Raw genomic sequence first — 26,440 nt, 5'->3', positions numbered from 1 at the left:
CATCGTTTTTTGCCAATATTGGTGCCCATTTTATTTTCCGAAGTTCTATTCTCAGTTCATCAAAATCAGCTTTTCTCCAATCTATTACCCTGGTTTTCATTATACTCATGTCCTTTTCAATTATCATCTTAAAGTGCATTATATCATGGTCACTATTGACTAGATGTTTCCCCGACTTTTACTTCTCTTATCAGCTCTAGTTCATTCCCCATTACTAGATCCAATAGCGAATCCTCCCTTGTTGGGCTTTTTACATATTGGATTAGAAAGGAGTCCTTGTACACATTGTAGGAACTCAATTCCTTTATCTCCTTTCTTCTTCTGTACCATTAATATCCGGGTAGTTGAAATCCCCTATGATTGTTATTCTATGTTTTTTACTCAGTTTGCTAATTTGTCTGCATATTTCTTCCCCCACCTCCCTTCCACTATTAGGTGGTCGGTATACTACACCTATTCGTGTGAATGATCCTTCATTATCTTTTCTCTATCCACATGGATTCTATTTTTGTCTTGCTGATTGCTGTGTCATTTTTTTCTACTGCCATTATGTTATCCCTAATAAGTACAGCTACTCCACCTCCTCTTTTTCCCTATCTTTTCTAAATATGTTATACCTTGCAATGTTTAATTCCTAGGCCTGATTTTCTGTAGCCATGTCTCAGTAATCCCTACTATGTCTGGTTGCTCGTAACACATGATTGCCCCTAGCTCCCCTGTTCTATTACAGACACTGTGCATTGCTGTACAGACAGTTTAAACTCATTTTTAATAGGATTTCCTCTCTATGTTTAACCATCTTTTTAGACTCCTATTCTGTAACTCTGGGGCTGAAATTCATCAGCCCACCGCCCGCTGCCCCCCACTCCCGCCAACATTCCTCCTGAAGATCCATCCAGTGCCACTTTGGAGGTGGCCTGGAGCGGGCGGGAGGAGAGCGCCGCCGGGAACCGCCCACTGACGTCAGCGGACGGCCGAGTGGCGCAACTGACCTCCCACCCACTGAGCTCCCAGATTCCTGCGGGCGGGAGTCAGCAGCAGAACGGGGGCGGACTGCTGGCTGGAGGCTGGTCTGTCCCCAACGCTAAGTCTGAAGAACCTGAAAAAAAGGTAAGTGAACATTCTAAAAATGTTTTTCAACAGCGACTTACTTGCATGGGGTCCCCTGAAGGTCTTCGGATAGTTTTTGTATTTTTTATTGGTGATTTTTTTTTTCCGGGTCTTTGACCCTCCGTGGGTCCGTCTCCATCCTTGGCGGCACTTGGGCGGCAAGCGCCTCTGCCGCCGAGAATGAGACCTCCGTGCCCACTGTCGCCCAGATTGGCAGCGTACGTCGTCCACCAACCTTCGAGAGAGCTCGACCATGAATATCCCACCGAACGTACTGTGTGGTACATCGGCGGCACTTTGGGAGGGCGAAGGCCTTGATGAAAATCGACCCCTCTATTTATTCCGTTGCCATCAATGTCCTCCCTTACTTTATTCTTTCCTCTATGCTCTCTTTTCCTGTTATGTTTCTATTTAGGCTGGTTACCTTTCTTGTAGATCCCTCCCCTCATCTTGCTAGTTTAAAGCTTTTGCCACATCCCTATTTACCCTTTTCGCTAGGACATGGGTCCCATCCTGGTTCAGGTGGCGCCCGTCCCATCGGTACAGGTTCTTCCTCTCCCAAAACTCGTGCCAGTGTTCCATGAAAAGGAACAAAGCTTGCACAAAAACAATAGCTTAAACAATGTATAACAACAATAACTACTTGTGTTAATAAAGCGACTTTAAGTGCAGTAAAACATCATAAGGTACTTCATAGAAGCAAAAGCATGCACAAATCAGCAGAAAAAGTTAAAGATGACAGAATGCATGGTTGAAAAGGTAGATTTTGAAGATGCTTTTTAATGAGGGGAGAAAGATAGCATGATTAAGGAAACTAAGGAGTTCCAGAGTGCAGGGCAAAAGCAGCTGAAGGCCCTGAAAGGCCAGAGTCAGAACAGTGGAAGGCACATACTGGCATGTAGAGCTAGAGGAGCTTGAAACAATAGTGAGGAATAAGGCTATGCATAGATTTGCAGACAAGGACAAGAATTTTAAATTTAATACATTGGGGGGGACAGAGAGTCAATAATTCTGTAGACTGCTGTATCTGGATCAATTTCCCCAACGAACTATCCTTATTCTCGACTAATAAATGAACTACATTACCTTCCTCTTTAGCAGATAGGACAATACTATTACCACATACCCATAGGAAACCTGATTGCAATCACCTACCTTCAGTTACTTGTAGGATTTGTTTTTACTTTTCAAGCACACTATCCATATTTACCTTGGTGTAAAAGTTTTGTGAAATAGCACCATCAATCCACAATGTGGCAGTATAAGCACTTGAAACAATTTGTAAAAGCAGCAGATCACGATCCGTCCCCAATAACACTTCCCAGAGTCTACATATCATTCTTTTAAATTAACAAAATCCAAAGTCAGAAAAGACTTTGCTAACCTAAATCAAATATATAGAGCGGGTGAAGGAGTTCCAGTGTGCGGGGAAAAAGCACTTTCATTCTTTAAAAGTAAGTGAGCTAAAAACGTACTACCTTCATGAAAGGTATCTGCAAACCATTTTTTCATTTGGACAAACAGAAAACAAGTAAGAAAGACTTGCATTTATAGAGTGCCTTTCACAACCTCAGACCATCCCAAAGCGCTTTACAGTTAATTAAGAACTTTTCAAGTGTAGTCACTGATGTAATGTAGGAAACGTGGCAGCCAATTTGTATACAACAGGCTCATGAACATGACCAGTTAATCTGTTTTTTTAGTGGTGTTAGTTGAGAGATAAATATTGACCAGGACATTGGGGAGAACTCCCCTGCTCTGATTTGAAAAATAGTGCCTCGAGATCTTTTACATCCACCTAAGAGAGCAGAAGTGGCCTCGGTTTAATGTCTCATCTGAAGGACAGAACCTCAGAGAGTGCAGCACTCGCTCAGTATTGCACTGGAGTGTCAGCCTAGATTTTTGTGCTCAAATCTTTGGAAAAGCCATGCGTATCATCTTGACAATGTCGCAAGTGAATGATACAGTGGAGGTGAATAAGAACATAAGAACATAAGAACTAGGAGCAGAAGTAGGCCACCTGGCCACTCGTTCCTGCTCCGCCATTCAATAAGATCAAGGACTCAGCTCCACTTCCCTGCCTGCTCCCCATAACCCTTTACTCCCTTATCGTTCAAAAATCTATCTCCGCCTTAAATATATTCAATGGCCCAGCCTCCATAGCTCTCTGGGGAGGAGAATTCCATAGATTTACAACCCGCTGAGAGAAGAAATTCCTCCTCAATCTTTTAAATGGGCGGCCCCTTATTCTAAGACTGAGTCCCCTAGTTTTAATTTCGCCATATGAGTGGAAATATCCTCTCTGCATCCACCTTGTTGGGCCCCCTCATTATCTTATAAGTTTCAATAAGATCACCTCTCATTCTTCTGAACTCCAATGTGTATAGGCCCAACCTACTCAATCTATCCTCATAAGTCAACCCCCTCATCTCCAGAATCAATGTAGTGAAGCTTCTCTGAACAGCCTCCAATGTAAGTATAGCCTTCCTTAAATATGGAGACCAAAACTGTAGGCAGTACTCCAGGTCTCACCAATACACTGTACAATTGTAGCAGGACTTCTCTGCTTTTATACTCTATCCCTCTTGCAATAAAGGCCAACATTCCATTTGCCTTCCTGATTACTTGCTGTAACTGCATACTAACGTTTTTTGTTTCATGCACAAGGATCCCCAGGTCTCTCCATACTGCAACACTTTGCAATTTTTCTCCATTTAAATTATAATTTGCTTTTCTATTATTTCTGCCAAAGTGGACAACCTCACATTTTCCAACATTATACTCCATCTGCCAAATTTTTGCCCACTCACTTAGCCTGTCTATATCCCTTTGCAGATTTTCTGTATCCTCTTCACAATTTGCTTTAACACCCACCTTTGTATCATCAGCAAACTTGGCTACATTACACTCTGTCCCTTCATCCAAGTCATTAATGGAGATTGTAAATAGTTGAGGACCTAGCACCCATCCCTGCGGCACCCCACTAGTCACTGTTTGCCAACCGGAAAATGACCCATTTATCCCGAGTCTCTGTTTTCTGTTAGTTCGCCAATCCTCTATACATGCTAATCATCATCATCATCATAGGCAGTCCCTCAAAAGAAGGATGACTTGCTTCCACGCCGAAAAGGGATGAGCTCACACGTGTTTCAATGAAGGACCTAATATTCCAGGTCCCGAATTACATGCCAATATATTAACCCCAACTCGTGAACTTTAATCTTGTGCAGTAACTTCTTACGTGGCACCTTATCGAATGCCTTCTGGAAATCCTTATACACCACATCCACTGGTTCCCCCTTATCCACCCTGCTCGGTACATCCTCAAAGAACTCCAGCAAATTTGTCAAACATGATTTCCCTTTCATAAAACCATGCTGACTCTGCTTGATTGATTTTCCAAATGTCCCACTACTGCTTCCTTAATAATGGACTTCAGCATTTTCCCAACAGCAGATGTTAGGCTAACTAGTCTATAGTTTCCTGCTTTTTGTCTGCCTTCTTTTTTAAATAAGGGCTTTACATTTGCGGTTTTCCAATCTGCTGGAACCGCCCCAGAATCCAGGGAATTTTGGTAGATTACAACCAATGCATCCAATATCTCTGCAGCCACTTCTCTTAAGACCCTAGGATGTAAGCTATCAGGTCCAGGGGACTTGTCCATCTTTAGTCCCATTATTTTACCTTGTACTATTTCATTAGTGATAGTGATTGTGAATCCCATTGTGAATGGGAGCTGTACCACTGTAACTTTGGTGAAACCCCGTTTACATGTATAGAAGGGGTTTCCACTAGTCATGTTCAGTTTTGGGCACACCTCAGGAAGGATATATTGGCCTTCAAAGGTGTACAGCGCAGATTCACCAGAATGATCCTCAGGCATAAAGGGTTAAGTTATGAGGACAGGTTACATAAACATGGGGACAGGTTACATAAACATGGCTTGCATTCCCTTGAGTTTAGACGTTTGAAGGGTGATCTAAACAAGGTAAATGATAAAAGGATTTGAAAGGACAGATACAGAGAAACCATTTCCTCTGGTGGGGATATCTATAACAAGGGGGCACAATCTTAATACAAAAGCATCAGCATACTGTGGATGCTGGAATCTGAAATCAAAACAGAAAATGTTGGAAATCTCAGCAGGTCAGTTAGATCTGCTGAGATTTCCAGCATTTTCTGGCATAATCTTAAAACAGAGTGACTCCTGCCAACGAAGCGAAAGCATTCTGCAAATAATTGTTAGGTCTCAAATGTAAAAATAATGTTCACCACAACAGATGGAGGATCTGAAAAATGCTCCAGCTTTCCGGCATTTTTCCTCACAGCCCGATCTCTCCCAGCATTTTTCCAATCTCTCCCGGCATTTAAATTTTTTTTTAAAACAACCCCATTCCCGACAAACCGGCAGTGCACATGCGCAGTCCACTTCCTGTTCATTGGCAGCAGTCGCGTCCATCTTACAATTAGAGCTAGGCCATTTAGGAGTTGAGGCATAGATCAGCCACGATCCAACTGAATGGCGCAACAGTTTAGAGGGGCTGAATAGCCTATTCCTGTTCCTATTTGTCCTATGCTGGCTCTTTGAAAGAGCTTCCACTTCATCCCATTCCCTTTTGTTTAAATCCCTCCATAGCCTCACTGCTTCTCATCTGTGACCATCTCCAGCACTATAACACCCCCAGAATTCTCTGTTCCTCATACTCTTGTGCTCATATTTCATTTCATGTCCTCCAAAAGAAGAAACTAGATACTTGCATTGAAAGGAAAGTCGCTATCAAATTACAAGAAATTCAAATTCCACAGCATGCCTTGCAAGTATTCACAAATGCACAAAGTCCAGAAAATTAACTGCACATACAGAAGCCCACAGTCTACAATATATTAGCTTATAAAACAAAAATAATTTCAAAATTAAATTTTTCCGCAGGCAGAAAGGTGACCAAAAAGACATGAAAATTCTCTTTTTCTCCCTTGTTAATTTCCTCTGGGGTTTGCAATGTCAAATGCCAGAATATATCTGGAATACAAACCTGTGTGATAACACCGTAGCACTGGCGCAAAGAGTTTGTTTTAAAATAAACATGCAATCAACAGTTTACCTGAAAAATGCAGGGCAGTCTATGTCTTTGAAAGGGAATAAAATTTTGTGAGAAACAAATAATAAAAGTAAGCTTGCCGAGGGAAACATGGATATTCTTGCAATTTGTCCAACTTTCCTTTTGATAGACATGTGCAACCTCTCCTTCTGCAGGTCGTTAAATACGAGCATAAAATAGCAAAATAATTTTTACATTACGTTGACATGGTCATCTAGAGATGTTTCCAGAGGTAGTGTTATTGGGTGGATCGACTGGGAATCTCAGGGGCCAGTTAAAAAAAACTGAACTCTTCTAATGGCTCACCATGGATCCAATCTCAAAAATCCCTTGATTCAGGTGGAATCAGAATTGCTATTTCCAATTGCTATTTCAAACTGCTATCGCAATCTCTATCTCTCACCATCTCATGTTCAGAACCTTCTCATTCCATTCCATTGCCAAGCAGAAGATGTTTTATAAATATATTAAGAGCAAGAGGATAACTAAAGAAAGGGTGGGGCCTATTAGAGACCATGAGGGTAATGTGTGTGTGGAGGCTGGAGATGTGGATAAAGGGTAGATAAAGGGGAACCAGTGGATGCGGTGTATTTGGACTTCCAGAAGGCATTTGACAAGGTGCCACATAAAAGGTTACTGCACAAGATAAAAGTTCACGGGGTTGGGGGTAATATATTAGCATAGATAGAGGATTGGCTAACTAACAGAAAACAGAGAGTCGGCATAAATGTTCATTCTCGGATTGGCAATCAGTAACTAGTGGGACCCCAACTATTTACAATCTATATTAAAGACTTGGAAGAAGGGACCGAGTGTAACGTAGACAAGTTTACTGACGATACAAAGATCGGAGGAAACGCAATGTGTGAAGAGGACACAGATAATCTGCAAAAAGACATAGGCAGGCTAAGTGAGTGGGCAAAAATTTGGCAAATGAAGTATAATGTTGGAAAGTGTCAGGTCATACACTTTGGCAGAAAAAAAATCCAAGAGCAAGTTATTATTTAAATGGAGAAAGATTGCAAAGTGCTGCAGTACAGCAGGGCCTGGGGGTACTTGTGCATGAAACACAAAAGGATATTATGCAGGTACAGCATGTGATCTGCTATTGGGGAGGAAGAGTGTGAAATATTAGATGAAATAAACATAGAGAGAGAGGAGGTATTAAAGGGTTTAGCAGCTTTGAAAATGGATAAGTCCCCAGGCTCGGATGAAATGTATCCCAGACTGTTAAGCGAAGCAAAAGGAAATAGCAGAGGCTCTGACCATCATTTTTCAATCCTCTCTGGCTTCAGGTTTGGTGCCTGAGGACTGGAGGACTACTAATGTGGTACCTTTGTTTAAGAAGGTACCAAGTAATTACAGGCTAGTCAGCCTAACCTCGGTGGTGGGAAAATTATTGGGAAAAATTCTAAAAGACAGGATAAATCTTCATTTAGAAAGACACGGATTAATCAAGGACAGTCAGCACAGATTTGTTAAGGGAAGGTTGTGTCTGACTAAGTTGATTGAATTTTTTGAGGAGGTAACAAGGAGGGTCGATGAGGGTAGTGCATTTGATGTAGCGTATATGGATTTCAGCACAGCTTTTGATAAGATCCCACATGGCAGACTGGGCACGAAAGTAAAAGTCCATAGGGTCCAGAGCAAAGTAGCAAATTAGATCCAAAAGTGGCTCAAAGGCAGGAAGCAGCAGGTAATGGTTGATGGGTGTTTTTGTGACTGGACGACTGTTTCCAGTGGGGTTCCGCAGGGTTCAGTACTCTGTCCCTTGCTTTTTGTGGTACATATCCATGATTTAGGCTTGAATATGGAGGTATGATTAAGAAGTTTGCAGATGATACTAAAATCGGCTGTGTGGTTGATAATGAAGAAGAAAGCTGTAGACTGCAGGAAGATATCAATCAACTGATCAGGTGGGCAGAACAGTGGCAAATGGAAATTAATCCGGAGAAGTGTGAGGTAATGCATTTGGGGAGGGCTAACAAGGAAAGGAAATACACACTAAACGGTAGGACACTGAAGTGTAGAGAAACAAAGGGACCTTGGAGTTCATGTCCACAGATCCCTGAAGGTAGCAGGCCAGGTAGATAAGGCATACGGAATGCTTGCCTTTATTAGCCGAGACATAGAATACAAGAGCAGCGGGGGTGGGGGGGTTATGCTTGAACTGTATAAAACACTAGTTAGGCCACAGCTGGAGTACTGCGTGCAGTTCTGGTCACCACATTACAGGAAGGTTGTGATTGCACTGGAGAGAGTACAGAGGAGATTTACGAGGATGTTACCGGGAGTGGAGAAGCTTGGCTAAGATGACAGATTGGATAGGCTGGGTTTGTTATCCTTGGAACAGAATAGGCTGAGGGGAGACCTAATTGTGGTGTGTAAAATTATGAGGGGCTTAGATATAGTGGATAGAAAAGGCCTATTTCTCTTAGCAGAGGGGTCAACAACCAGGAGGCATAAATTTAAAGTAAGTGGTAGAAGGGTTAGTAGAGGGGATTTGAGGAGAAATTTCTTCACCCAGAGGGTTGTGGGGATCTGGAACTCACTGCCTGAAAGGGTGATAGAGGCAGAAACCCTCACCACATTTAAAAAGTACTTGGATGTGCACTTGAAGTGCTGTAACCTGCAGGGCTACGGACCTGGAGTTGGAAAGTGGGATTAGGCTGGATAGCCTCCAGTTGGCCGGCAAGGACACGATGGGCCGAAATAGCCTCCGTCCATGCTGTAACTTTCTAATATTCTATGATGCTCCAGGTCTATAGAATTTTTAGCCAGTACAATTTCAAGCATTTAATCCAATTGCTGCAATAGCCTGCCTTTATGCTTCTAACGTCAAATGCATGTAGTGCTACCTAAACCGAATGGCTTACTCCTGCACCTATTTTCTATGTTTCTATTTTTCTATTGTCAGCAACCACTTTCACTTGTCCATCTCTGCCTGTCCCATAGTATCTCTCCAGTTCTGGCTCCTCTTTCTTTCTTGTGCAGGAGTGGGAACCCTGGTTGAACTTCCCCTCGTTATTTAAGTAGTGTTGAGGTTCACTGAGATCAGCTAACTCAGCAGAAACTGAGCAATTGAACCTGGAACCTGCCTGGTTTGCATAGCTCAGCTATTCACTGGATAAACTCCCATCCATCAATGGAACCCAAAAATGCTCCTTTTTACCACAATAAATTTCCAACTGGAGGTTTAATAAAAGTCTGTTACAAGGAAGAATTTTATGCTATTACAAACTACTAGAGTTAACTAGTTAAGTTACACCCTTAACACATACTCAATCATATCTAATTTACTTACCTTCCCTCAAAATTTAATTTTTTTCTTCCCCACTTAAGTATCCCAACATACAAAATTCAACAGCATGTAATATATTCCAAGGCCTCTGCTTATGCTTCTCCATAACCAGCCTGTGAGGTATCTACACAGATTTAATTGTCTGTTCTCTCAATAAGAAAGCATTTCACCTCTATTTGACTTTCTTCCCTGTTCCCGTGTCACTTAATCAGCCGAGATCAAGGAATTCACACAGGCTGAGCTGTAGGCACTCACTAATGCGCTAGCACCCATTAGATATTTTTAATATGCACAGGTGCAGTTTCTGATTCTACAATGCAATTCTCTGAACTTGGTAGAAATTTATCTGGATCAGGTGATAGAAAAGTTTAATTTTCTAAGAGCAATGACAATTAACCTACCTTTTGTCAACATTATGCATCAGACGCTTATTTTGGAAAATATATTACATTATTAAGAGTACATTAACACGTTCTACCTAAATGAAGGTGAATCTGTGGTAATACTAAACTCACATTTTCTATAACAAAAGTCCATTCCTTGTCTTCAAATTCCTCAGCGTGTGGATCCTGAAAGGAAAAAGAAATTAATACTTTTAATTATAATTTACACTTTTACTATAATTCCTAGTAACAAATGTCCACATGTACTATGAATACTGCACTATTCCAGGAGCATTCTACAATGCAAATATAATCCCTGGCTCCTTTTTTCTTCTTAAACACCTCTCCCCTGTCTCCACCGCATACCTCTCCCAACAACAAGTGCGAGGAGCTCATGGACTTCTTTGTCTCTAAGATCGAGACCATCCGATCAGCTGCCTCTGCCACTTCCCTTCCTTCCCCTAGCCCACCAGGCCAAACTTCCTTTAGGTTCCTCTCTGCTCTAGCCCTGAACTCCTATCTTTCTCCAGTTTCTCTCCAATCTCCCCTCATGCCCTCGGAGCTCATCCTGTCCATAAGACCCACTTCCTGCTCCCTCAACCCTACTCCCACTAAACTGCTGACCACCCATTTCCTTTCCTGGCTCCCATGTTAGCTGATTTTGTTAACAGTTCTCTCTTCTCAGGTATTGTTCCCCCTCTCCTTCAAATCTGCCGTCATCACCCCTCTCGTAGAATCACAGAATGGTTACAACACAGCAGCAGGCCATTCGGCCCGTTGAGCCAGTGCCAGTTTTCTGCAAGTGCACCTCAAGTAGCCCCACTCCCATGCCCTTTCCCCGTAACCCAGCAAATATCTTTCCTTCAGGTACTTAGCCAATTCCCTTATGAAAGCCACGATTGAGTCTGCCTCCACCACCCTTTCAGGCAGTGCATTCCAGATCCGAACCACTCGCTGCGTAAAAATGTTTTACCTCATGTCGCTTTTGGTGCTTTTGCCAAACACCTTAAATCTGTGCCCTCTCATTCTCGACCTTTCCGCCAATGGGAACACAGTTTCTCTCCATCTACTATCTCCACAAAAAAAAAGCCTTGACCAACGTTCCCCCTATGATGCGCAGTCGCAGTTCTCTGCCAATACCACGCAGCCCAGGACCAGCTTTTCCAACTGTTAAATTTCGCGCATGCATGAAACTGTGAAGGGGCACCCAAACAAAATTAGGAAGAATATTGCTCTTGAATCCTCCGTCCTTGCAAACTACAGCCCATCTCCAACCTCCCATTCCTCTAAAAAGTATTTGAACGTGTTGTCGCCTCCCAAATCCATGTCCATCTTTCCCAAAACTCCATGTTTGAATCCCTCCAATCAGGTTTCCGCCCCTGCCTCAGTACCGAAACGAAAAGGCACAAATGACATTCTATGTGACTGACAAAGGTGAACTATCCGGACCTGTCTGCAGCCTTTGAACGGTTGACCACTCCATCCTCCTCTAACACCTCTCCACAGTCGTCCAGCTGGATGGGACTGCACTCACCTGGTTCCAGTCTTATCTATCTAATCGTAGACAGAGAATCACTTGCAATGGCTTCTCTTCCCGCACCGTTACCTCTGGTGTCCCCAAAATATCAATCCTTGGCCCCCTCCTATTTCTCATCTACATGCTGCCCCTCAGCAAAATCATCTACCTCACCATCACCCCTCTCGACCCCTCCACCGTCTCTAAATTGTCAGACTGCTTGTTTGACATCCAGTACTGGATGTGCAGAAATTTCCTTTATTTAATTATTGGGAAGACTGAAGCCATTGATTTCTGCCACAAACTCCATTTCTTAGCCACCGACTCCATCCCTCTCTCCGGCAACTGTCTTAGGCTGAACCAAACCCTGAAATGAGCTTCCGCCTGCATATTCGCGCCAGGATTAAGACCGCCTATATCCACTTCCGTAACATCGCCCATCTCTGCTCATCTGCTGTTAAAACCCTCATCCATGCCTTTGTTACCTCTAGCCTCGACTACTCCAACACACACCTGGCTGGCCTCTCATCATTCTACCATACGTAAACTTGAGGTCAACCAAAACTCGGCAGCCCATGTCCTAACTCGCACCAAGTCCCGGTCACCCATCACCCCTCTGCTCGCTGACTTACACTGGCTCCCGTTTAAGCAGTGCCTCAATTTTAAAATTCTCATCCTGGTTTTCAAATCCCTCCATAGCCTCACCCCTCCTTATCTCTGTAATCTCCTCCAGCCCCACAACCCTCCCAGATATCTGCGTTCTTCCAATTCTGGCTTCTTGAGCATCCCAATTTTAATCACATAACTATTTGGAGACCGTGCCGTCAGCTGCCAAGGCCCTAAGATCTGGAATTCCTTCCCTAAACCTCTCCGCCTCACAACCCTCCTGTAAGAGGCTCCTTAAAACCTACCTCTTTGACTAAGCTTTTGGTTATCTGCCCTAATATCTGGGTGTCAAATTTGTTTTAGACCACTCTTTGTGAAGTGGCTTGGGATATTTTACTATGTTAAAGGCTCTGTATAAATACAAGTAGTTGTTGTTGTATTTCATCATATGACTAAAACTAGAATAAAATGTACTCAGACACTTTTAGAAGTGCTGAAAGAGAAATTAAACTGTTTTAACTAAATTTTAATTAAGTAGATTTACACTAATACAGCTTTAATTTGTAGTAGTGCACTGTACAAGGGTACAAATTATATCTTCTGTACTGAAACCCTTGTCCATTCTTTTTTCTTCACACTTTAAAAAAAGCTTTAAATAAATAAGCATAATTGTGTAAAAACCATATAAATAGAACTCAAATTTTACTCCCCATCAATTTATTATGTTTATGACACTATCTTCCAGTATTTTCTGAACACAAAATGTCATAGAATCATAGGGCCCAAGTTTCCACATGATAAAAAACGGGCGCCCCTCCGAGCTGAGTGCCCGTTTTTCGCGCCGAAAACGGCGGCGGAAAAGAAACGCGCGATTCTAGAGCGCCCGGCAGCTCCATGTCTACTTGGCGCGGCGCCCAGGGGGGCGGAGCCTACCACTCGCACCGATTTTGTAAGTGGGAGGGGGCGGGTACCATTTAAATTAGTTTTTTTCCTGTCGGCAACCCTGCGCGTGCGCGTTGGAGCGTTCGCACACGCGCAGTGTGAAGGAAACATTGGCACTCGGCCATTTTTGTAGTTCTTTGTAGCTGTTTTAATTTTTGAACATTTTTTAATAAAAGCACATTGCCATCAGCACATCAGCACTGAGAAGGCTGCAGGGAGCCTCAGAAAGTTGAGGCAGCCGTTTCCCTCCCCCCCCCCCCCCCCCGCCCGCCGTTGGGAACGGCTTCCTCCTCCCCACCCCCACCCCCCGCGGGAACGAACGGCTTCTTCCTCCTCCCTCCCCACGGGAACGAACGGCTGCCGCCTCCCCCCCCCCCCCCCCACCCCGCGGGAACAAACGGCTGCCTCAACTTGTGAGGCTTCCTGCAGAATTCTCCCTGGCTGAAGCACTTTCACACAGGTAGGAAGATGGTTTATTTAATCTTTTCTTTGCTTATAAATTTTTATTCAGGTTGGATTTATTTGTATAATATTTGTATAAGTATAAATAAGGATTTATTATAGAATTTAATGACTTCCCTTCCCCCCTCCTCCCCCCCCACCTCGTTCCGGACGCCTAATTTGTAACCTGCGCCTGATTTTTTAATGTGTAGAACAGGTTTTTTCAGTTCTACAAAAATCTTCACTTGCTCCATTCTAAGTTAGTTTGGAGTACGTTTTCACTGTGGAAACTTTGAAATCAGGCGTCAGTGGCCAGACACGCCCCCTTTTGAAGAAAAATTCTGTTCCAAAGTGAAACTGTTCTAACTGACTAGAACTGCAGAAAAAAAAATGTGGAGAATTGCGATTTCTAAGATAGTCCGTTCTCCACCAGTTGCTCCTAAAATTCAGGCGCAAATCATGTGGAAACTTGGGCCCATAGAGTCACATACATTTACAGCATAGGAGGCGGTCATTCGACCCATTGTGTCTGTACTGGCCGGAAAAGAGCTATCCAGCCTAATCCCACTTTCCAGTACTTGGTCCGTGGCCTTGTAGGTTATGGCAATTCAAGTGCATATCCAAGTACTTTTTAAAACAATGAAGGTTTCTGTCTCCACCACCCTTGCAAGTAGACCAGCCCCCCACCACCCTCTGGGTTAAAAATGTTCTCCTCAACTCCCCTCTAAGCCTCCTACCAATTACTTTAAATCTATGCCCCCTGATTATTGACCTCTGCTACAGGAAATAGGTCCTTCCTATCCACTCTATCTAGGCCCCTCATAATTTTATACACCTCAATCAAGTCTCCCCTCAGCCTCATCTGTTCCAAAGAAAACAATCTTCCCTCACAGCTAAAATTCTCCAATCCTGGCACTATCTCGTAAATCTGCTCTGTACCCTCTCCAGTGTAATCACATCTTTATGTCATGACTTACTTTGTTCTGAGAAATGTGCATGAACTCCTATTAATTCTGCTCAAAAGCATTGTCAAGGTGAGAATTTCCCAAGTGTTATAGGTCTGGGTTATAAAGAAAGACTGGAAATACTTGAGATGTTCAGCCTTAAATGGAGGTGATTTTATTGAGGTATGCAAGATTAGAAACAGTATGTACAAAGTAAAGCCAGGAAATGACTTCAAATTAAAGTAAATATTCTGCTCTTCAATTTCAGATGCCAGTGTTGGAAAATGGTTATTTAAGACATCAGGCACTCATAGATTAGGAAGTATACAGTTATGATCAAAAATTGTACGATGGGGATAAAAAGAACTGATCTCAGAGGAGAAATTCCTGAGCACAACAGTACACAGGAACTGAACACTATATTCAAAAAGAAAATTACGTAAATACCCAAATAATGACAACTCCCTCACGTTGACTTACATGGTGTAAATTTTCAAACCACTTCCACGAAATCATCACTATCCCAAGTTTAAATTTAAAAAAAAAATTTAACTCAGAAACGGCACTTTTAAAAAAAAAACTTGATAACTTGTATGTGTTTGATTTTTTTTTAAAAAGGATGTTTAACGGCTACAATCCTTTAGGGGGACAAAGTATATTCTACATAATGAAATTGATTTAGAAAATGTAGTTCAATACATATGCTAACAGGTAAACATTTGCAATGTTGAGAAAATTTATATGGGCTTTTTCACTATATATTTAACAGCCTCCCATGGGATCCAAGTTTCCCCAACCCCTTTTTTCAGCGCACTAACACGAGATGCGCCGACTTTGTGTGCTCAAAACAGCGCCAAAAAACCTACTGCGTATTCTGGCAGCTCTTGTGTGTGTCCCGGGTCCTGACGCGGCGTTTCTGTTTGAGTGGGGGGCGGAGCTACAGCCCTGCACCGAAAACAGTGCCGGCAGCTGTGCGCATGCGCAGTGGAGTCTGCGCACATGCGCAGTAGCTCCTCGCCCTCCCAGTGCATCCTGATGTTCGCTGCCCCTATCCCAGGCCGAGTGGCCTGCCGCTGCCTTCCTGCACTTGCACCCCCATTGCCTGCATCCTCTGCTGCCAAGCTACAACTTGCTCTGCACTGTGAGGTAAAGTAGAAAGATTTGCAATGAAAAATATTCCCTCTAAATATTTTTTTTAGCTCAGAGGTGTATGATGGGCTCAGTAGGTCAGTGGCCAATACTGTTGGTACCTGAACTGAGTCGTACAGATTAAAAAGCTCCCAGCTTAAATCGTCAATCTGTGCTGTGTTAATAGATCTCGGTTACTAAGGGCGCCACGCAAGTCTTCCACATCCTTGGGCTATAATAGGAGAAAAATCAGAGCTCCTACTCCTAATTAGTACGGACTGATCCTGGTTGGAAAAATATAGGTGTCGATTGAGGACTGGATTGGGTTCTGCCGTGGAGCCTCATGTCTTTGAGCAGCGTGCTGACACTGTCTGGTCTCCTACATGAGTAATGGCCGCTTCTGCTGCTTGTTGTGAGCCTCCCGCCCCTAGTCCTGACTGAAGGGCCTGCCGCTGCAGTGCGTCATGCCCCGGAGGGCTCTCCTGCTGCTTGTTGCGAGCCTCCTGCCCCTAGCCCTGGCCGAAGGGCTTGCTGATGCGTGCTGCAGTCGGCGAGGTAGGACTTTTTATTTTTTAGTAATTGATTTATTTTTCATTTATTATTGATGATGGTTTTTATGCTTCTTTAATGTTGTTGTGAAGGTGCTTAATGCTTTGCAAAATCCTCTCACTTCCCTTCCCCCGTCTATCTGACTACCTGTGTTGATTTCTTAATTCACCGCAAGGTTTTTCTGAGCGGGCACAAGTGGCCACATACGCTGGCCTAAATTATGTTGGAGTAACCTTTAGCTGGCTAAACTTGCTTAAATTGCCAAAACAGGCGTAAGTGGCTGGTAACGCCCCCTTTTGAAAAAAAAAACGAACCAACTCACTTACAATGGAGCAAATTAAATGGGGAGAAATGCGATTTTTAAGTTACTACAAAAAAAATAGTTGCTCCAAAAAAATGGAGCAACTCCTGTGGAAACTTGGGCAGGGGAATTTAGGCTTGGAGAAAGAAGAAAACACACAAAAAAATTGTAACTTTAGTCCACTCCAATACCCATTCAACATTTATTCTGTATAATCTGAAGATTGGTAACAGAGAAGGCTGATAATCCTCCTGTAATTTTGCACATCTAAAGGCACATGCACTTTATGATATTGCACCTCTGACATGGTTACCACCAGCTCGTCACACTCGCAGCAAATTCCACTTGAGATTGAGCCTGGAAAAACATCCATCATACAAAACAGTAGAAGGCTGAGGCTGAATTAGGCAACCACTTAGCGTATCTTCACTGCTTGGAGCTTGTATGTGCAGGTCTGGAATATAGCCAAATTTTTTGAGGATGTTTCCAGGAGAGTGGACAAGGGAGAATCAGTTGATGTGGTATATTTGGACTTTCAGAAGGCTTTCGACAAGGTCCCACACAAGAGATTAATGTGCAAAATTAAAGCACATGGGATTGGGGGTAGTGTGCTGACGTGGATTGAGAACTGGTTGTCAGACAGGAAGCAAAGAGTAGGAGTAAATGGGTACTTTTCAGAATGGCAGGCAGTGACTAGTGGGGTACCGCAAGGTTCTGTGCTGGGGCCCCAGCTGTTTACATTGTACATTAATGATTTAGACGAGGGGATTAAATGTAGTATCTCCAAATTTGTGGATGACACTAAGTTGGGTGGCAGTGTGAGCTGCGAGGGGGATGCTATGAGGCTGCAGAGTGACTTGGATAGGTTAGGTGAGTGGGCAAATGCATGGCAGATGAAGTATAATGTGGAACAATGGGCCCAAGTTTCCACATGATTTGCACCTGATTTTTAGGAGCAACTGGTGGAGAACGGACTATCTTAGAAATCGCAATTCTCCACATTTTTTTTTCTGCAGTTCTAGTCAGTTAGAACAGTTTCACTTTGGAACAGAATTTTTTCTTCAAAAGGGGGCGTGTCCGGCCACTGACGCCTGATTTGAAAGTTTCCACAGTGAAAACGTACTCCAAACTAAAGTAGAATGGAGCAAGTGAAGATTTTTGTAGAACTGAAAAAACCTGTTCTACACATTAAAAAATCAGGCGCAGGTTACAAATTAGGCGTCCAGAACGAGGTGGGGGGGTGGGGGGCCGGGGAAGGGAAGTCATTAAATTCTATAATAAAACCTTATTTATACTTATACAAATAAATCCAACCTGAATAAACATTTATAAGCAAAGAAAAGACTAAATAAACCATCTTCCTACCTGTGTGAAAGTGCTTCAGGCAGGCCTTTCAGGACCGAAGGCTGATCAGGCCGGCCCGAGACTTCAGGCAGGGCCCGTCCCCAGCACCAGATTTACAGGTAGGTGGCGTTGGGTTGGGTCGGGTCGGGGAGGTTCGGTTCGGGTCGGTGGGGGGGGGGGAAAGAGAGAGAGAGAGAGAGAGAGAGAGAGAGAGAGAGAGGGAAGGTCGGATCCAGTCCGGAAGCAGGAGTCGGGTCCGGTCCGGGGGGGGGGGGGGGTCGGGTCGGGGGGTGGGAACGCGGGTCGGGTTGGGTCCAGTCGGGGGGGCGGGGAGCGGGAACAGGAGCGCGGGTCGGTCAGGTCAGTCGGGGGGGGGGGGGGGGGGAGGCGCGTGGGTGTCGGGTGGGTCTGGTCCGGAGGCAGGGGGGGGCGGGGAGCGGGTGTCGGGTCTGGTCCGGAGGCAGGGGGGAGCTTAGTGTAGGGTCTGGTCCGGAGGCAGGGTGGGGGGGGGAGCGAGTGTCGGGTCTGGTCGGGGGGGTGGGAGCAGGAGCTGGCCATGGGAGGAGCCTTATTCACGCAGCCCCAATGAGGCCATTGGGCCAGGGCTAGGGGCTGCGTGCTTCGGGCCCCTCCCACACAGTTCGGCGCCTGGAGCTACTGCACTTGCGTGCCCACTGTAGCGCGCATGTGCAGAGGTCCCGGCACTGTTTTCAGCGCAGGGACCTGGCTCCGCCCCCCCTACAGCTCGTGCTGGCTGCGCCGACGGCCAGAGGACCCAGCTCGGAGGGGCGCCCGTTTTTTTTCTTGTGGAAACTTGGGCCCAATATGAGGTTATCCACTTTGGTGGTAAAAACAGAGACTATTATCTGAATGGTGACAGATTAGGAAAAGGGGAGATGCAACGAGACCCGGGTGTCATGGTACATCAATCATTAAAGGCTGGCATGCAGGTACAGCAGGTGGTTAAGAAAGCAAATGGCATGTTGGCCTTCATAGTGAGAGGATTTGAGTATAGGGCCAGGGAGGTGTTACTACAGTTGTACAGGGCCTTGATATGGCCACACCTGGAGTATTGTGTACAGTTTTGGTCTCCTAACTTGAGGAAGGACATTCTTGCTATCGAGGGAGTGCAGCGAAGGTTCACCAGACTGATTCCCAGGATGACGAGGCTGACAAATCATGAAAGATATGATCAACTGGGCTTGTATTCACTGGAGTTCAGAAGAATGAGAGGGGATCTCATAGAAACATTTAAAATACTGACAGAACTGGACAGGTTAGATGCAGAAAGAATGTTCCCGATGTTGGGGAAGTCCAAGGGACACAGTCTAAGGGTAAGGGGTAAGCCATTTAGGACTGAGATGAGGAGAAACTTCTTCACTCAGAGAGTTGTTAACCTGTGGAATTCTCTGCTGCAGAGAGTTGTTGATGCCAGTTCGTTGGATATATTCAAGAGGGAGTTAAATATGGCCCTTACGCCTAAAGGGATCAAGGGGTATGGAGAGAAAGCAGGCAAGGGGTACTGAGGTGATGATCAGCCATGATCTTATTGAATGGTGGTGTAGGCTCGAAGGGCCTAATGGCCTATTCCTGCACCTATTTTCTATGTTTCTATGGCCCCAAGTTTCCACATGATTTGCTCCTGATTTTTAGGAGCAACTAGTGTAGAACGGAGTATCATAGAAATCAGAATTCTCGTCATTTAGTTTGCTCCAGTTCTATTCACTTAGAACAGTTTCACTTTGGAACAGAATTTTTTTTTCAAAAGGGGGCGTGTCTGGTCACTTGCGCCTGTTTTCAAAGTTTCGGCAGTGAAAACTTACTCCAAACTAACTTAGAATGGAGTAAGTGAAGATTTTTGTATGCTCGAAAAACCTTGTCTACACTTTAGAAAATCAGGCGTAGGTTACAAATCAGGCGCAGGGAATGGGGGGGGGGGTTTAAAGGGAAGTTTACAAACATTAAACACTTCAGTTTTACAAATAAAGAGCCATCATCAATAATAAATGATAAATACATCAATAAATCAACCAATAAATCAATCAAAAAAAATTAAAAAGAAATAATTTTTTAAAAAAATCAATAAATAAAACATTTTCTACTTACCGACTGCAGCACCGGGAGCCCTCCAACAGCGTGCTGGGATGCCCCCAACAGTGTGTCTCTGTCAGTGTCTCTATCTCTGTCTGTCTGTGTGTGTCTCTCATTCTCTGTCTGTCAGTGTCTGTGTTTCTGACAGCGAGGGGAGGGGGAGGAGCGGGGTAGAGGGAGAGAGGGGAGGAGAGGAGGGAGGTAAGGGGGAGAAATGGGGGAGAAGGGGGAGGGATGGGGGAGAAGGGGGAGGGATGGGGGAGAAGGGGATAAAGGGGAGATGGGGGGGAAAGGAGATGAGGGGGAAAGGAGATGGGGGGGGGAAAGGAGATGGGGGGGAAAGGAGATGGGGGGGGAAAGGAGATGGGGGGGGAAAGGAGATGGGGGGGGGGAAAGGAGATGGGGGGGGGAAAGGAGATGGGGGGGGGAAAGGAGATGGGGGGGGGAAAGGAGATGGGGGGGGGAAAGGAGATGGGGGGGGGAAGGAGATGGGGGGGGGAAAGGAGATGGGGGGGGGAAGGAGATGGGGGGGGGAAGGAGATGGGGGGGGAAAGGAGATGGGGGGGGAACGGAGATGGGGGGGAACGGAGATGGGGGGGGATCGGAGATGGGGGGGGGGCGGAGATGGGGGGGGGGAACGGAGATGGGGGGGGGAACGGAGATGGGGGGGAAAGGAGATGGGGGGGAAAGGAGATGGGGGGGGAAAAGGAGATGGGGGGGAAAAGGAGATGGGGGGGGAAAAGGAGATGGGGGGGAAAAGGAGATGGGGGGGGGAAAGGAGATGGGGGGGGAAAAAGGAGATGGGGGGGAAAAGGAGATGGGGGGGGAAAAGGAGATGGGGGGGGAAAGGAGATGGGGGGAAAGGAGATGGGGGGAAAGGAGATGGGGGGGGAAAGGAGATGGGGGAAAGGAGATGGGGGGGAAGGAGATGGGGGGGAAGGAGATGGGGGCAAGGAGATTGGGGGGGGATGGGGGGGGGCAAGGAGATGGGGGGGGGGGGAAGTAGAAGGGGGAGGGAGGCTGAACGACCGGGCCCGAGACTTCGGGCAGGGCCCGTCCCCAGCACCAGATTTACAGGTAGGTGGCGTTGGGTCGGGTCGGGGGGAGCGCGGGTTGAGGGGGGGGGGGGGGTGGTGGTGGGAAGGAGGTCGCTTCGGTTCGGGGGGAGGGAGGTCAGGTCGGATCCAGTCCAGGGGCGGGGGGAGCGGGAGTCGGATCGGAGGCGGGGTCAGGTCTGGAGGCAGGGGGGCGAGCGGGAGTCGGGTCGGGTCCAGTCCGGGGGGTCGGGTCCGGGGGCGGGAAGCGGGAGTCGAGTCGGGTCGGGAGGAAGCAGGAGCTGGCCGTGGGAGGAGCCTTATTCACGCAGCCCCAGTGAGGCCATTCGGCCAGGGCTAGAGGCTGTGTGCTTCGGCCCCTCCCACACAGTTTTGGGCGCCTGGAGCTACTGAACATGCGTGCCCACTGTAGCGCACATGTGCAGAGGTCCCGGCACTGTTTTCAGCGCAGGGACCTGGCTCCACCTCCTACAGCTCCTGCTGCGCTGCGCCGAGGGCCAGAGGACCTGCAGGGAGCTGGAGAATCTGGAGGGTTTTTTTAGGCGCACTTTGTGGCGCGAAAAACAGGCGTCCAGGTCGGGACTGCGCTGTTCTAGGTGCGGCTTGAAACTTGGGCCCTATGTTTCTAAAGCCAATGTAGGACAACAAACACATCTGTAATTTACTTCTAACGAGGGATTAATCTACATAAAACTTTTATTGGTCAATTGCTCATTATCAGTCAATTAATCTGCATTAATCAGCTTGCATCAACTATTTAGTGTATTTTGGCCAGTGCCCAAGACAACACCCATGGCAAAAACAATGGACCAGAAGCATACGGAGTACTTATGGGACAGCAATGCAAGCCAGAGGCCCAGATTACATGATAAATCTGAAATGCCAATCCTAACGTTAACCCACATTTGGTTCATAACTTTTTCACAATTCCACTTTAGAACTGCAGAATAATTCTCCCATCATGCCCACCAGAGAATCAAGTGACCACATTATTCACTATTAATTACATCACAGTGCACTTTCAGTCCAACATAATTTTAAAAAGTACTTTTAATTACCATGAGCAATATTTTTATGGTACAGGGTTGGAGTATATTATTGAAACATGCAGATGACATAATGAGTACAAGACTAATTCAATTTGATAATTCAAAAAACAATGTTTTTTGTCTTTCACACTTGTGGTTTATATATGCTATATGGACTCCTCAAGTAAATTACAAATTATTCATTCACTCCAAGCCATTCATAATTCTACTTGATAATAAGTGAGCCTTGAACTTATAGTGCAAGCAAGTACAAATAAAACCATATTTTATCTTTTCATTCCAACTAAATATGGAAACCAGATTAAAAACATTGTAAATTAGAATTGCCATGGGAACAGCCAGTATATGCTGAATTGTTTTCTACCAGAGACCACAGTCAGTTATGTTTTGCTGTGATAGTACAAGTACAATTACAAATGACGCAGCTTTTCCTACAGGAAATCAGACTGCAAAGTTCAAAGCGGTAATTATACATGTCACCTCAAACTCAAGATGTGTTATGTCCGCAAAGCACACGGCAACTGTTATTATTTACATATAAATTATAATACAGAGACATAGTTTGTTAGGTGGATTTTTTTCAGTTTAATTATTTGTTTCATCAGTAGCTGACACCATGATGGATGCGCAAAAGATGGCATGCTTTCAACGTGAATGATTTGAGGCTTTATTTCACTTTACATCACAGCATTAGCTGTATACATGAGGCAATGATGTTCACTTCAGCTACAGTTTTAACATTTAAATCATATGAGCCATATTTTGTTAAGCCTCAGATACAAGTTTGTTCTTTAAAATCCCCATTGTTGCTAATGAGACAGTTTTATATTGGGAAAGGTTGTTACAACAGATCAGAGTTTAGAAGCTGTTGTACCTTGAAAAGTGTCACAGTGATTTCAATATTTTCAGGAACAGGCCATACCACTACTCCTCGATATGGATTTTTAATTCCTGGTTGCCAGCTATGAGCCTTCAAGAGAAAACAAAGCAAAATGTTTATCAATATATAAACTTCATAGTATATTATCAATTTATAGGACTGTATTGTAAATTTGACAAAGTCCTTAGCACAGCAAAACCGTAAGACATGCTTAAACAGTACTGTAAGCTATCTAATCTCATTGCATTACACTTATCCATGTTGAACTCCATCTGCCACCTCACTGTCCTAACCCGTCGAGATCCCTTTTGATTACCTCACCAAATTTAACGTCAGCAGCAAACTTAGATGTTGTAATGCATGTACCTGTGAGCATGCTCCCAGGTTTGTGGAGCTGTTGCACTGTGAGTGGCTTAGCCAGTCACATGATGTTCAGAAGACTCAATAAAACCCCAGTTAATGGAGTCCAGGTTCTCCACAATGAGGTGTGCAGTAGTGAACCTAGTGGATGAACTGGTTGTTTGGTTGTTAAACCTCTGCTAATAAACCAGCTAGTTCTTTACAGTAAATGTGTAGCTGTGAATTCTTGAGCAAAGAACCCATGAAGCAGATACAGTACAGATACTTTGGACAATATTTCATCCTCTAAGTTTTTTACAAAATGATGAGAGTGACCCCAATACCAATCCCTTTCGGACACGACCGTCATCTCCCCACATACCACGACCCTTTGTTCTGCTATCACCTATTCCTAAACCTGGCCCAATAGTCTGCTATTTTGTAAATCAGTCTGTTTTGGAGAACAATGCCAAATGTCCACTGCCTCACCTTTATGCACGTGATCTGTAGCTCCGCAAAGTATTCTAGTAAATTGGTCAGACATGACCTGCCCCTTTGAGTCCATGCTGTCTCTCTCTTTGGGTGACCCAATAGAGGTCTTCAAAATTATGAAGGGTTTCGATAGGGTAGATGAAGGGAAGATGTTTCCACTTGTGGGGGAGAGAAAGCTAGGGGCCATAAATATAAGATAGTCATTAATAAATCCAATAGGGAATTCAGGAGAAACTTCTTTACCCAAAGAGTGGTTAGAATGTGAAACTCGCTACCACAAGGAGTAGTTGAGGCAAATGGTATAGATGCATTTAAGGGGAAGCTAGATATGCACATAAGGGAGAAAGGAATAGAAGGATATGTTGATGGGATGAGATAGAGAGGTGTGGGAGGAGGCTGGTGTGGAGCATAAATGCCAGCATGGACCAGTTGGGCCGAAATGGCCAGTTTCTGTGCTGTAAAGTCGATGTAATTCTATGACATCAGACTCTGTCCTCAGCCTTTACGGTACAAATGTAATGAACTAAAAATCCTTTCCCAGATATCAGTTTTATTTTCATTTCAATACTCATTATTAAGCTGCTCAATCAATACAAACTGATTCAGATGGATTCAAGGAATCCTGATAATTATTCTGCAACAAAGGTTTTATGCATACCTTGGAAGATTTCCGTCTGCTTCTTCTTGTCCAAACCACTACAAGCTTGTCAGGTTGCCTAAAAAAAATGAACAAAAAATGAAATAAAAAATTAGCCCAGCAATTGTAACACAGAATAAACTGATTGACTATTTTCTAGTAACGTACAATTTATCAAGGAGGTCCAATTTTGCTTTAACCATAACAAATATTAAACTAAAGTTTCAAGTAGCATAGGGTTTGAAGAAAATTTAAAAATATACACCATCACCAACTTGCATTTATATAGTGCTTTCAATGTATAAAACTATCCCAAGGTGCGTCACAGAGGTGTAATGAGACAAAAATGGACATAAAGCCAAAAATGTATGCATTAGGAAAGGTGGCCAAAACCTTGAAAAAAGGGATGGATCTGAAGGAGTCTTGAAGCAGGGGAGAGAGGTGAACAGAGGGAGAGGTTTAAGGGAAGGAATTCTAGAAAATGCCAAACGGTTGAAGGTACCAGCCGCCAATGGAGGGCCAAAAGGGGGAGGGGGGGGGGCGGGGTGGGGAGAAGTGGGATGCACACGTGGCCAGAGCCAGAGGAGTGGAGAGTTCTGGCGAGCGGGGTTGAAGAACCGGAGGCAATTACAGAGATAGGAAAGGGCAAAGCCTTGAAGGGATTTAAACAAAAGGATGAGCGTTTTAAATTGGAAGTGTTGGGGGACCAGGAGCCATCATCATCATAGGCAGACCCTCAGAATCGAGGAAGACTTGCTTCCATTCTAAAAATGAGTTCTTAGGCGATTGAATAGTCCAATATGAGAATTACAGTCTCTGTCACAGGTGGGACAGACCGTCGTTGAGGGAAAAGGTGGGTGGGACTGGTTTTCCGCACGCTCCTTCTGCAGCCTGCGCTTGGTTTCTGCATGTTCACGGCGATGAGACTTGAGGTGCCCCAATATAGGTTAGCAAGGACAGGAGTGATGTATGAGCAGGACTTGGTTATTGGAGTAAGCCGAGGTTTACAGATTGTGAAGGATAGGGGGCTGACCAGAAGAGATTGGAATAGTTGAGGCTGGGGTTTCAACAGCAATTGGGCGGAGGAAAGGGGGAAAACAGGCAATGTTAGAGGTAGAAGTAGGCAGTCTTTGTGATGGGCGAGGATATGGCGTCAGTAGCTCAGGGTCATATGGTTTTGGTCTTCCCAATGTTCAGCTGGAGGAAATTGTGGTTCATCCAAGACTGGATGTCAGACAATCAGTATAACAACACAGAAGCAGTGGAGAGATCAAGGGAAGTAATGGACAGGTAGTGCTGGGTGTCGTCAATGTCATACATGTGGAGCCTGGCCCCAGATCCTTTTGGGGATTCCGCAGGCAATGGTGTGGGGGTGGGAAGAAGAGCCATTGCTGGAGGTTCTCTGGCTATGATAGATAGGCGAGAGTGAAACCAAGCAACCGCATTCCTTCCAAGCTGGACATCGAAGGGGAGGCGTTGGAGTAGAATGATGTGGTCAACCGAGTCAAAGGCTGAAAAGTGGTTCAGGAGGATGAGGAGGAATAATGCACCACAGTCACCATTCGATTAAGACTGTGGATGGATGTGAAGAGGAAAGATGGTCACGGATTTCAGAGACAATTAACATGTTCATTGACTTTTGAGAAGGGAGATTGGAGATGGGGTGGTAGGTTACAAGGACCGAGGGTTGGTAGTTTAAGGACAGACTGCTAAATGGATAGCCTCAACCTAAGTGACAAAGAAGTCTTGCTGGAGGTGTCAGTGGAAGGGGTAGGTAAGAGGGGTTTAAGAAGACGGTTGGTAGTGAAGAAAAGCTGGGGTTTATTTTTGCTCTCCAGGGTGATCCTGGAATAGTGGATGGATTTGGCAGGAGAGTGAAGCCTAATAGTGCTTGATGTCATCCAGTCAGATCTGGTGATGGATGGCTAATCCAGTGATACCACAGATGCTCAAATACTGCACCCCTTGAACTTGAGTGTGTGAAGATGGGAGCTATACCAGGGGGAACGATCAGTATAAGAGAGAGTAAAGGTTTTGCAGGGAACTAGGATATCAGAAATCGAAGTGAGGGAGTGACTGAGCAGATCAACAGCTACAGAAGCCTTGTGTTGAATGGAGAGCGCTAATTGTGAGGCAGTTGGCAGCTTCAAACTGCAATTGTAAGTTAATAGAAGATAGGAGGGAATTCCAGGGTGGATGTAGAAGGAAAGTGGAGTTGGATGGGTTAAGGGGC

At 44.9% G+C, this 26,440-nt stretch overlaps 1 protein-coding gene across 4 annotated transcripts in view; it reads right to left on the bottom strand.

The window, feature by feature from the left end:
- The window catches only part of ehbp1 (EH domain binding protein 1), a 499,650-nt gene that overhangs the window by 342,548 nt on the left and 130,662 nt on the right, over positions 1-26,440 (bottom strand). For all 4 annotated transcript variants that reach the window (XM_070889745.1, XM_070889742.1, XM_070889744.1 and 1 more), the window contains exons 3-5: positions 24,229-24,286; positions 22,734-22,829; positions 10,026-10,079 (exon numbers count right to left, since the gene is read on the bottom strand). In XM_070889745.1, the coding sequence (XP_070745846.1) occupies positions 10,026-10,079; positions 22,734-22,829; positions 24,229-24,286 (208 nt within the window). The remainder of the gene's footprint in view (positions 1-10,025; positions 10,080-22,733; positions 22,830-24,228; positions 24,287-26,440) is intronic.

Source organism: Pristiophorus japonicus, chromosome 9, assembly GCF_044704955.1.
Source record: "Pristiophorus japonicus isolate sPriJap1 chromosome 9, sPriJap1.hap1, whole genome shotgun sequence".
In the NCBI taxonomy this organism is placed as follows: Eukaryota; Metazoa; Chordata; class Chondrichthyes; family Pristiophoridae; genus Pristiophorus; species Pristiophorus japonicus.
Note: the sequence above shows the minus strand (reverse complement) of the source record. Positions and strands in the feature narration are given on the sequence as shown.